The 11,753-nt window shown below is 40.8% G+C and overlaps 1 protein-coding gene across 3 annotated transcripts in view; it reads left to right on the top strand.

Annotated features, from left to right (window-relative positions):
- The window catches only part of GREB1 (growth regulation by estrogen in breast cancer 1), a 59,870-nt gene extending 54,549 nt beyond the window's left edge, over nt 1-5,321 (top strand). For all 3 annotated transcript variants that reach the window (XM_009332479.1, XM_009332478.1, XM_009332477.1), the window contains 4 exons: nt 144-279; nt 820-1,020; nt 2,646-2,784; nt 5,158-5,321. In XM_009332479.1, the coding sequence (XP_009330754.1) occupies nt 144-279; nt 820-1,020; nt 2,646-2,784; nt 5,158-5,321 (640 nt within the window). The remainder of the gene's footprint in view (nt 1-143; nt 280-819; nt 1,021-2,645; nt 2,785-5,157) is intronic.
- Nucleotides 5,322-11,753: the final 6,432 nt, after the last annotated feature.

The following is an 11,753-nucleotide window of genomic DNA, read 5'->3' as shown; positions in this document are numbered from 1 at the left end:
CCTGACTGATAGGCGCTGGTGGAGGGTCAGTATGTTTGACACCTGTCCTTTCTACGGTGCTGATCAAAGACCCTGAGTGCTTGTATTTGTTACTGTGTGATGAGAAACATTCCTCTGAACTGCTATGATTTTACTCTTTCCAGATTTACGTGTGATGATGTTGACTTCAACTTGCGCGTCCACAGTGCTGGCCTTCTCATCTGTCGGTTCAATCACTTCAGTGTCATGAAAAAGCAAATTGCAGTAGGAGGACAGCGATCCTTCCACATTAAGTCTAAGGTGGGAACTGAGACTTCTGTTTCATTATTGTTAAAATTCTGTTTTCCTTTTTGCACCCTGTAACCAGGAGAGCTGAGGTATTTTGGTGCATCACCAGTTGCCAGTAATGTGTTATGTCTGCAATGTTTTGTTTTTTTTAATTTCTTTCTGAAATCCACAATATTCTTGGCATAAATGCACCTTTCCTTAATAATTTTCCTTTAAAACTTTAAAAACACCTGAAGTGTCTCTTTACGATCCAGGTAACCATTCACTATGAGCTTTTTATCTATAGCTATTGAATTGCTCATCTTCCTATGACTTCGTATGTAGGAGTACTTTGGGTTCAAACAAGAAACCCCAAAGACTCTATAAATACAAATATAATTCCGTGAAACTCTGAAACTTTTTTGGTAGTAGATATTTTTGGCTGAATGACTTTGCTTCTTATATAAATCTTAGATTTGTAGGATAGAGATATATTTTATGCAACCCAAAATTCAGATAAGTACAACTTGATTGATCAGGATTGATCTGTACCAGAAATATTTTTCCTCATAGGTATCTGACACTCCAGTTTCAATCTCACCTGCTCAGTACATTTGTGCTCCTGACAGCAAGCATACCTTCTTGGCAGCACCTGCTCAGTTGCTCCTTGAAAAATACCTCCAGTATCACAGCCATCGCTTCTTCCCTCTCTCACTGAAGAATTATAGCCATCCAGTGCTATCTGTGGACTGTTACCTTAACTTAGGACCACAGGTACTGAACAAAATAATCTTCAAGCAGCTCTAGAAATGTATAGGCTATGTTTTGGATGAGTTCCCTGATGCGTTCCTTAATAATAGTTACACAGCCTTTGAAGAATCAGGTATTAGATCCCTATAATGTTAAAATCGAATTCTTAGTCCCGTAGAGATATTATTAGAGGCTACAGATAAAGTACATGGAGAACAATACCAGAGTTGTCCTAAATACTAATGTATTCTGTGAATTATTATTAGATTCTGAATTAACACAGAGTGCCTTTTTCTTTTAAGTGTTTTCTCAGTCTGCTATAATTTGGCCCTTCCTACAGCAAATTTCTTCCACAAGAGTGTTTTACAAATACTAGCTGGCCCTTAGAAAGCACTTCAAAATACAAACATTTTAGTTCACTTTTGACTCATAAGCTGAGGCAGAGAAGCAAATACCAAGAAAACAGTGAGAATGGGAGAAGCTGACATTAGATCTCAGGAGCCGTTGGCTCTCTCTGATGGGTTTGGATCTAAAGCCAAGGTCATACTTAAACTCAAATGTAGGTTGGATAGAAGTATGATACTAAGGTGTTGTTGTTCAGGTGAGAGGATCTGTTTTTACCTTTTCACCTGACTTGAACACTAAATGAAATTCAGTCTTGCTGGATTTACTAAACTTCTACCAAAACAGCTGTGTAATGACATTCCCATATATGCTGCTCCCAGAACATTTTGAACTATATCTTTTCATTTCCATTCTGGCTGATCTCTTACAGGTCTACGGTCCCACCGTGCTTGGAAAAACAAACTCTGTGGAAGGGCATTGTACTGTTACTGTCTTCATCCATTGCATCCTTTCAGCTCTAACCCATTCAGCACATGAAATGAGTTCAATTCAGTTCTGGAATTGTTACCTGAGCTGGAATATGATACAATAGGATTGAAGGAATATGGATAAATATAGGCATCCTGGGCCAGAGTCTCAGTTGCTGTGGGTCAACCTTCCTCCACTGAATCATGCTGATTTATGCTAGATCCAGGGTCTGCCCCAACTACGTAGTACAATGGCACTTTGGAAACAAAGCCTTGTGTGGAAGATTCCTTAGTTTAAATTTATAAGTCCTGAAAGAGTGCTACAAATATTCCTGGTTCCTAGTGCATTTGGGGAGTAAATAAAAAAAAAACTACACGAGGAAACCTCGCACATTTATGTATATGCACAACTCTACTGACTTCAGTAATCCTATCATAATGTAAATTAAATTAGGCATTTCTAAAGGTTTTTTTTTGTGTCTGACTGCACAGTTACTATATTTACTCATGTGTAGATAAACTGTGCTGGGCAGGTCACAACATTATGGTTGTGAGGAGCTAATGTTACTGCAGCTTTCAAACCCTATCATATCTAAACCTCATGATAATAATAGTAGTGAATAGTAATGACTAATGCATAGTTATTAATAGTGCTTTTATGTAGATTTTTAATAAGTAGAGGGATGTTTAGGAAGGAACTATAAAGATCACAATATTTGGAGTTGGAAAGCAAGTCTGAATTTGTCGGGTGCAAATACTGAAAGCTTGATATCAAGCCTTAACTTTATATAGAAGCTTGAAAAATGTTAATTTTTTTTCCCGCCCTCTCCCAATCAGATTGCAGTTTGCTATGTGAGTTCTCGGCCTCACTCTCTGAATATCAGTTCCTCTGGTTTGACATTCAGTGGTCTCCTGCTGTACCTCTGCGACTCCTTTGTTGTAGCTAGCTTTTTGAAGAAGTTTCATTTTCTTAAAGGTGAGCTGCAATAATTTTATTACAGAGAATTATATGACCTGGTCTCTGGGAACCTGGGGAAAAATGTATTTTATATGAAAATATACATGTATATATATGTATATGCATGTATTCATATTTGTCTTTATATACCCCACCCATCTTTGATGCTTGATCATGCTGGCTCTGTACTGTAGTAAACCGGTATATAACGGTGCTATAAGTTCTGCAGATTTCTACATGGGGAGGAATGTTGGATCTGTATCATTATGCCTAGTGTATATGCGTAACTCCTTAATTTATGTTTGAAAACGGTATTTAAGATTTATGTATGAAGCATTTACCTATTGTGTTCTTGCAGGTTTTCTAACTTTCAATAGAAAATGGGTGATGGACAAGCCTCCATCAAAATCTATTTACTATGCTTGGAAATAGAAGCTGGCTCATTTAAAATTTATTCCTACTAACCAGTTCCTCCATGTAGTCCTTATGATGGTGGATAACAGTGGAGACAAATAACTTCCATTTGTATTGCAGGCAGTCACATTGCAAACTTCTTTCGGATTGTTCTCCTACTATCTTAGGCATTTAGCGCTCTGGGGACTTGTTTCACTCACAGCTATAACTGTCGCTGGAGGAAGAACACCGTGGCAAATGCCTTCTTGAAACAGGCAGAGTTGTTATGAACTGCTGTGTTCTTTGTTGCAGTTAATACAGTTTCATGTAGGTATGTGTAGCAAAGTGCAAATTGGGGTATACAGTGCTTTAACCTGCACACGCCACTGAAGCCACATGAGTGCCAGTGTCTATGCTCATTCTGGAGCAGCGTCCACATTTTAATCAGCCTGTAGTTTCTCTAACAAGGCTATCAGAGTAACTGCAAATGAAAGCAGTGCTGTTGTACTGCATTTTTTGAGTGACCAGAGGCTATCGATCACTTTCATTTTGCATAAACCAGACAATTTTTATAGCGTGTAGCACAAAGTGTATTTGATTCAGGATTTCTCCATCTATCTCTCTTGGCAGTCTGCTTGATTTTCTAACCTGACACATGAACATTAAACACCACATGACTGTCTGTCTTGTTTCTTTTTATTATATTCTCAGCTTTTTTTGTCTTGGGCATTTCCACTTACCTCACCATCTCTCATTCAGATTATTGAATGCTGGCGAGGTAGTTATTTCCTCTTAATTGAGCACTTTTCTTGGAAGCCAGGAAATCATGCATGCAAGTTAAAATGGTATCAGCATGCCAGTCAAGACAGTTGATACTGTTTACTAAAATACGATATTTCTTACTTTGGCATTCTGGATTCGCCTGTCTCCCTAGCCATACAGAGCAGATTCTTCTTTGCCAGCACATTAGTTTACCAATCCGAAAAGCACTAAAGTTTGTGATTAAGGACATGTTTCGCCCATATATTAACAGCATTTTCTTATTTATATATTCTACTTTGTTTGCGATCACAACTTGTGCTCTTCTCCACTTGCTTTTCGAAAAAGGAAGTTCCTTAAAAACTGAACCTATGTCAAGTACCTACTTCAAAACACAAATGCTTACTATTTCTTAAAAATACCTCATAGTTTAATGGACAATTATTTCTATTCAAGACAGAACTGTTCTGATTGCAGTATCATTATGAATACAAATTTCTGTTTTCCCTAATTCTCATAAAAAGGACATTCCATTTCATGTAAAGTAGTATTTGGATAACTGGATCTTAACTAAAAAATGCATGCTTTTTGAGGTATGGTAATACTAAGAATGGAGCCCTATTTGGGAAGTAGCTTAGTAAACGTCCTTGGGTCAGGTTTGGCATGACCTTGGGCAATTGAAGAGCAGGGAGCAAGGAGTGCAAATCTTGGCCTCTGAACTGTGCATGCACGTGGATTTTTGTGTACGCGAGAAGAAAAACACTGAAAGTGTTAAAAACAATTCACAGTCAAAAGCACAAAGAGCTTGGTCAGCCGTGATGGTGATTGACTTGTGGTGCAAGTGTTCTGCTGAGTGAGGGGTTCACTCAAGAAGGTAATGATCAGTAGGGCTAGAACAGTAATGGATGTTGGGCTTTATCTTGTTTTCTGCCAGGACCCATCACCACCTCCTTAGACCTGACAGTTTTGCCCTTCCTTACCCTAAAGAGTAGGGAATGTATTGTTAGTCCTGTTTACTAGATGAATACTAAATACCTCAAGTTACACAAGAAGATCTTGATCAATAGGGAGCTGAACATAGCTCTCCTCAGTCCTACATGAGTGTCTTAATTTTCTCCCAATTTGTAACTCCTGTTGTGAAAGTGGGGTGGAGTTCTGCATGCTAAGGGGTGGTGGGAGCTGGGTGATATGAGAACAAAGGGGATACTCATGTGGGTTTCTTTTTAACTGCTTGCTTAGGTGCCACCCTGTGTGTGATTTGTCAAGATCGCAATTCTCTTCGCCAGACTGTTGTCCGGCTAGAGCTGGAAGACGAATGGCAGTTCCGACTGCGGGATGAATTCCAGACTGCCAATGCAAAAGAGGACAGACCACTTTTCTTCCTGACTGGACGACATATTTAATTGAAAAGAGACACATTTCCTGGATGATACAAGAGACTAATTGCCACCATCTCATGAAATGACTTTTGAGAGGCTCTGCTTTCTGAACAGAAACAGGACTGTTTTCCATTGTTTATCAGAATGATATCTAATCAGACAATTTGCGCTCATATTTCCAAACACCAAAGTGACTTTTCTAATTTAATTTTCTGATGGAAGTCATTCCTAATTCCTGGGAGAGACACAGAAACTTACTACTCTGCATGGCGGAAATCATTTTGCATCAGAAGGGAGGTCAATGAATGCACTTCTGTGACAAAAAAAGACCGCATGCAAATTCATAAGCAAGAGTTTTAGAAAACTTTTTGTACATTCCAGAAATAGAAAATGTAAAGTTAGGATCAGATTTTGTTTTACAAGTCTTATTTATCTAACAGCTGGCACAAGGCAACACGAATTGTTACAGTTTTGTAGTATACTGCTACTGATTGATCCAGGTAGGCTTTTTATATGAAGATTTGTAAAGTATATTTCTTACATAGTGGGAACTCAGTTGGAGCCTTAATTTTTGGAACAGGTGCCACACTGGCTAGTTTTACCATACAGGACTCTTGGAATAGAAGCATAATTATATGTCTGGTTTTATTAGCATAAGGAAGAGACTCAAGAAAGTAGATTTTAAAATGAGATCTAAACATTTAAACCTGAAACTGAAATTACCTTGAGTAACTGAAGAGACCAAATGGAGAGACCGACCTGCAAGTGACTTATTACATCTATAACAGTGGTGTTTCCTGGTTTCTGATTAAATAGTTGCACTGGCTACAGACTTCAAGCTGGGCCCAGTGCACTCAAGACAGCAGATGAGATGGTCCTGAAACACTCCCAATACAATTTCTGGGGATATTTTCCTGCCAAGGTGCTTCAAAAGAGTACGAAAATGGAGACTACGTCTCTGAGGAATTCAGGTGGAAATCTAAAAACATGTTCTAGAATGGCACCAGGCATCATGGTATTTTGTACGTTCTAAATGTGAAGTCAGTGATCACAGTCTTTGTCTAGGTTTTTGGAAATATTCTCTGAGTTGCAAACTTCATGTTTGTCTTTATAGAATCAGTGTTAACTTCACTCAGTCCAGGTGCAGGAAGGATGAGTATAGACATTGTCAGAAGACATCTAATATTTGGGCAGTCCTTTCTTGCTGGATACACCAATGGGAGGATCATTGATTTTATACTGATGAAATGCCACCAGGTGGCCGAGTCCATTACAGTACTGGCCTTGAAATGCAGACATCAGTATGACTGTGCCAAAGAGCTAATTCAGGTTCATTTACAGGGAAAAGGTAAGTTCTGTAATTTTGAGACACTTAGATCGCTATTTACAAGATAACTGCTAGAAATCAGTGTGTTTCTGTATTTCATTGTCCTTGATGCAGAGTGAGAATTCACTTTTAAGTTTTGGGAAGGAAGGTGGGCATTGTCCTATGTAAATAGTATTACCTGTTCAGTTTTCACCAGTTGATTAGTTAATTTAAACTTTTTTAAAGAAGTGTGGCATTCATGTCTAATCCATCCTTTATAAATAAAGTTCATGCTGCATGGACATCTGTCTCGGTGATGTACAGGACCGTCAAGTATGCTTTTGTAGGGGGAAAAAAATGGTTGGCTGAAAGGAGCTAATATAATTAAGGAATGCTCTGAACTGATCAAGAGAAAATACAGTACTGCTTAATGGCCTGAAGTGTAATGCAGCCTCAAAGGTATAAGAGTTTTTACAAGAACTCAGAACTAAAGATGGTGGGCTGAAATCTCCTTTCCTGTAACCAAATACGTAAACAACTTATACCAAGTGTCTGTAAACTTTCCCTGTGTTTTGGACCTGAGATTTGCTTTGCAAGTCTTTAGACGTCCATTTTCTCCAAGAAACTGGAAAAGGCCTAAAGTATGTGATAAAAAATAAATAAAAATAAATCAAATCCTTTATTAACATTCTCTTTTGCCACAAAGTCTTAAAAACTTTGACAAAATGCAGCTGCTAGTGGGCTGAAACCATCATACTCTTGAGTGTTGTTTCACCATTAACCTTTCGCTCCATGCGTTACCTACCTACTGTATCCTGTCTACAAGACAGGGGCCTCAGGACCTGGCCTCACCAGACATATGTCTATTGTGTGACCAAGTGCAATCATTCTCCGTCATGGAGTACATACATAAGCAATCGTATATGGTGAAACTTGCTTGCACAGCCCATTGTCTGATGGAGCACATCCTGTTATAAGACCAGATATGCACTTACTGTGTGACCAAAATGCAGTTACTTCCCATCATATGACCAGCTATGTACCCAACAGAAAAAATATGGTAGAAAAATACAGCATTTTGTTCACAGGATGCCAAATAGTAATGGTGGATCAGTCAGGGAGAGCCGCTCTCCAGAGCTCCATCCAAAAGTTTCTTCATCCCTGACTAGTTTACAAGTTAAGCTCCCTTAGACTGTAAGCTTTCACGGAGAGCGACAATGTAGGGTTCGTGTCCAACTAAGGCTTGGAGGTGATACAGTAATACAAATAAATAATAATGATAAATAAAAGCCAATCTGTTTGGGTGGGACTGGCATCCTGTGCTGCAACTTCTTCCTGCTGTAGTTGTTTACCATGGGTGCATGTGTTGGGCTGGGAACCCAGGTCCCAGCTCCACCCTTCTCTTGTCTTGCCTTTTGTGGGAGGGAATTATTGGCTTTCAGTCCCAGCTACCTTTGCGAGAAAACTTGTCCCATGCCCGTTATGTACACTGATCTCTTAAGTCTTTCCTTTCTGACTTTAATGTGGCAAGAAGATAGAGTTCTTTGTCACATGGATTGACTTGATAATGTAGTAGCAAACAAAATAAAAGGCATTGCCTGCATGCTTTTACAGACTTTTTACAGCCTCTACTTTCTTCTCTATTGCCTTCCATGCTTGCTGGTTTAGCCACCCACTATTATCACCTGCAGATAGTATTGTTAGCATGTTCTGTATTGTGTGTCAGAGAGTGAAGTCCAAATATAGAGAAGGTTACTGGGAAGGTGACATTATTTTCCTTCTTCCCATCCTCTCTCCACTATCAAAGCACTCTTCACAAGCACTTAATCACTAACGTCTGGTATCTAATCATCTGGGCATTACAGACGATTTGAACACTAGAGGATGTAAGGGGTTTCATCCTTCCCTAGCAAGTGCCTCCCATTGTGACAGAGAACGTACAAATCTCGGCTCCCACTCTGCATCTAAAAGCAACTGCCAAATATTGCTTGAGAGGGGGCTGCTTTTCAAAGGCTGTATCTGTGACACTCTGTGGTGAAATGTGTCACTCACACAAAAAGAAACAGGTTCAGTAATAGACAACCCAAAGGAAGGGTCAGGAGAGAGGCTTACAGTGTGGAAAATGGAGAGCGAGGGAAGTGGGGGCTATGAACGGAGGCAGCAGCATGGAAGAAGCTGGGGGGCAAGTAGGGCTCCTGGCTGTGGTAGGAAGTGTTTGTTGGGGCAGAAGGGCCCTGGGCAGGGGCTGTGTGCAGTGCAAAAGAATCAGGATTTCCATGGCAGGGGGAATTCAGGTGGGTGGCGTGAGCACCCAACTCAACAGGTCCCGGCCATCTGCCGCGGGCTGCTGGGCTGGGCTGCCTGCGGGGCTTGGAGGGGGATCACAGGGCATCACGCTTCCTGGGGTCTGCTCCCCAGCCACTGCCACGGCGCCCGTAGCAGAAATGACGGTGCCAGAGCTGTTTCTCAGAGTGGTAACGCATTGCAGTTATCTTAAAGACCAACCTCTGCTTGCATCCATCTGCCACGCGCCGCTTACCCGGTGAGCACTATCCTGCCCACTGGCAGGCACCCACGCACCCAGTACACGGCCTTTCACCGCACCACGCACAATCCGCCACTCTGCCTTTCCATCCTCCCACAGAGCCCTCCGCTCGCACATCGTCCCCCACCCTTTAGCAACCAGCTTTAATATTTCATCAGCTGTCACTGAAATATGGTGGCTCTGCTGATGTGAAATAAAATCCGTATTCTTTCCTTTCTCCTACTTCCTTAAGGACACAGCTGTTCGGCGAAAAGTAAAACTAGTCCCATACATCCTCTGCCTGTTGACCGTCTTCTACCCCTTGTCCCTGCTCCAGTCTTCACCTGAAGAAATTTTCAGTGGTTCTGGTCACTTGCAAATGTTTTTATAACTGTTCCAGTCCTGTTTTGACAGCCCCCCAAATAACCATTGATGACTGGGGAGGACACAACTCCGGGAGTTTTGAGGCAACTGTGCAATTGCTGGCATTGCCCATTGCTGACATATTTTTTGGCAAGGGAGTGATGGGGTGTCGGATGTAACAGCGAGACGCCTGCTCAGGGAGAAAAAGATGTTTGGAATCAACTGCCGTGATTTTAAGAAAGGCTTCATAAAGCTGCTTCATATGTAAATGTGGTTTTGATTAAAATCCTCAAGAAAATTGAAATGTTTGATTTAGATTTACATAGTAATATAAACAGAAGGAAATTTCTTCACACTTGAACATGACCGATGTGTTGATTATGCACTTAAACTCTGAACATACTAAGGAGTATTATTCTGGCAGTGTGTGCTGAGGTGCTATAGAAAATGTTGAGTGGCACTCTTAACAGCAACTTAACAGTTTTCTTTATACTTAGAGACAACAGGATTGACAGGAAAGTGAGTTTTTACTTGTTACTACCTATAGGGACCAGTAACAGTTTGAAGATCAGTTATGGGCTCACCAGGTATTGCAGTAACCACTGGATTAATTCTGCATCATAGGATACCTATGCAGAACATGCTTTTGCAAACACACAGAACCTGTTTTTTGGTGATGGTGTGATTTCTTTCTCTTCGAACTTAAATTATTCTTGTAAATACTGTTGGTTTATCAGCCATAAATCTCATAGACCTGTCCCAGACAAGGCGGCACCTGTGTTGGGGCAGGTTGGCAGCATTGTGTACCAGTCCGAAATCCCCCACTAGGCTCGTTTTTGGGCTGAACGTGCAACATCTTGAATCTTACCTCTGCAGGAGACACAAAACAGGAGAGTTACAACTCAGCAGCTGTGTAAGGTAGATTTTATTCTTGTTAGCCCTATTTCAGGTATCAGGGTGCTATAAATTGCCATGGGTGTTTATGAGACAAAAGCCTTTACAGAAAGAAAATAGAAAAGAGCAGTTCCATACGCTTTGTCCACGGCAACTGCAGTAACATGAAAAGGCTGGAGAAAGTTAAACTATTTTAGGTGAGTGATGCTGTCCCAGTACATTAGAGTTGTAATTGTATTGAAAAATATCTTAAATTAATCTTTAAGTTGAACAATCATTCTATTAAGAATAAGATGACATAATCTTATCAGTTCAGCAAAATAAAGTTCACACGAAGGTTACCATGAGCTAATATTACTATATTTAAATATTCTGGGATGATTGCAAATGGCTTTTTGCTTCTCATGATACAGCACTTACAAACGCTGTTTATAAAAAGGAGTTCGTTCCTGTTTACCCTGTGTCATCATGCAGTGAAATCATTAGGCAGTGTTTAAAACTGACATCAAGATTTCTGTTCACACTGCATAATTATCCAATGAAACTCGTAGCTACAGGATCTCACAGAGGCTACAGGCTGAGCAGGAGTCCAAAAACCGTTGTGAAGCTTATGTGAACTGTGAGTCTGAGAATATCTTCTGTGAATTTTGTGTCAGCCCCCCTGTTCCACGCGTGTCTTTGGTTGAAAACACCAACTCGGGAAGTAGCGGCAAAGTCGTGAAGTCCTGAGAGTGGGGAAATGGGAAGGGAGTGAGGGAAAAGCAACTGCTGGGGTCGTGGGGGAGCACTGGGAAGGAGGCAAAGAGCCAGTGGCCTGGCTGTGTGGGCATGGCAGCAGAGGAGGTGGGAAGGGGAGCAGGTGGTGGGAATGGCAACCTTGGGAAAAGGCTGGGAACCACTGTCCTCATTTATGAAAATTACGGAGAAAGTTCTTTTTCCAGCTGGTTATTATTCCATTTCTGGATATCTTGGTCAGAAGTGTTTAGTGATTGTCACCCTTGGACATAGGATACCAGACTATCAGATGCACTGATCTAGGACCAGCAGTCGTCGGGTTCGTGTATGTTGCACAGAAGAAATGCTCGTACTCGTTAGTGCTTCCTGGTGAAAGCAGAAAGGTCCTGAAGCTGGACGGTGCAGAATATGACAAAGGCTTCAGAAATACAGTGTGCTGGGAAAGATGCACAGCCACCTCTTGAAGAATTTCAGAAATAAACATTATGCAACGTATTACAATGATTTAACCAGTATTTCTGATAGATTGTTACACTTACCCACCACAGCTTGAAAGAAAATTCAGCAGAAGAAATGGGTGGGACAGTGGAAAATTACTCCAACAAACAGCGGTTCCTATCTTTTAAGTTTAGTG

This window comes from Pygoscelis adeliae, unplaced genomic scaffold (assembly GCF_000699105.1).
Source record: "Pygoscelis adeliae isolate BGI_AS28 unplaced genomic scaffold, ASM69910v1 Scaffold168, whole genome shotgun sequence".
Classification (NCBI taxonomy): Eukaryota; Metazoa; Chordata; class Aves; order Sphenisciformes; family Spheniscidae; genus Pygoscelis; species Pygoscelis adeliae.
This window is presented reverse-complemented; position numbering and strand designations above follow the sequence as displayed.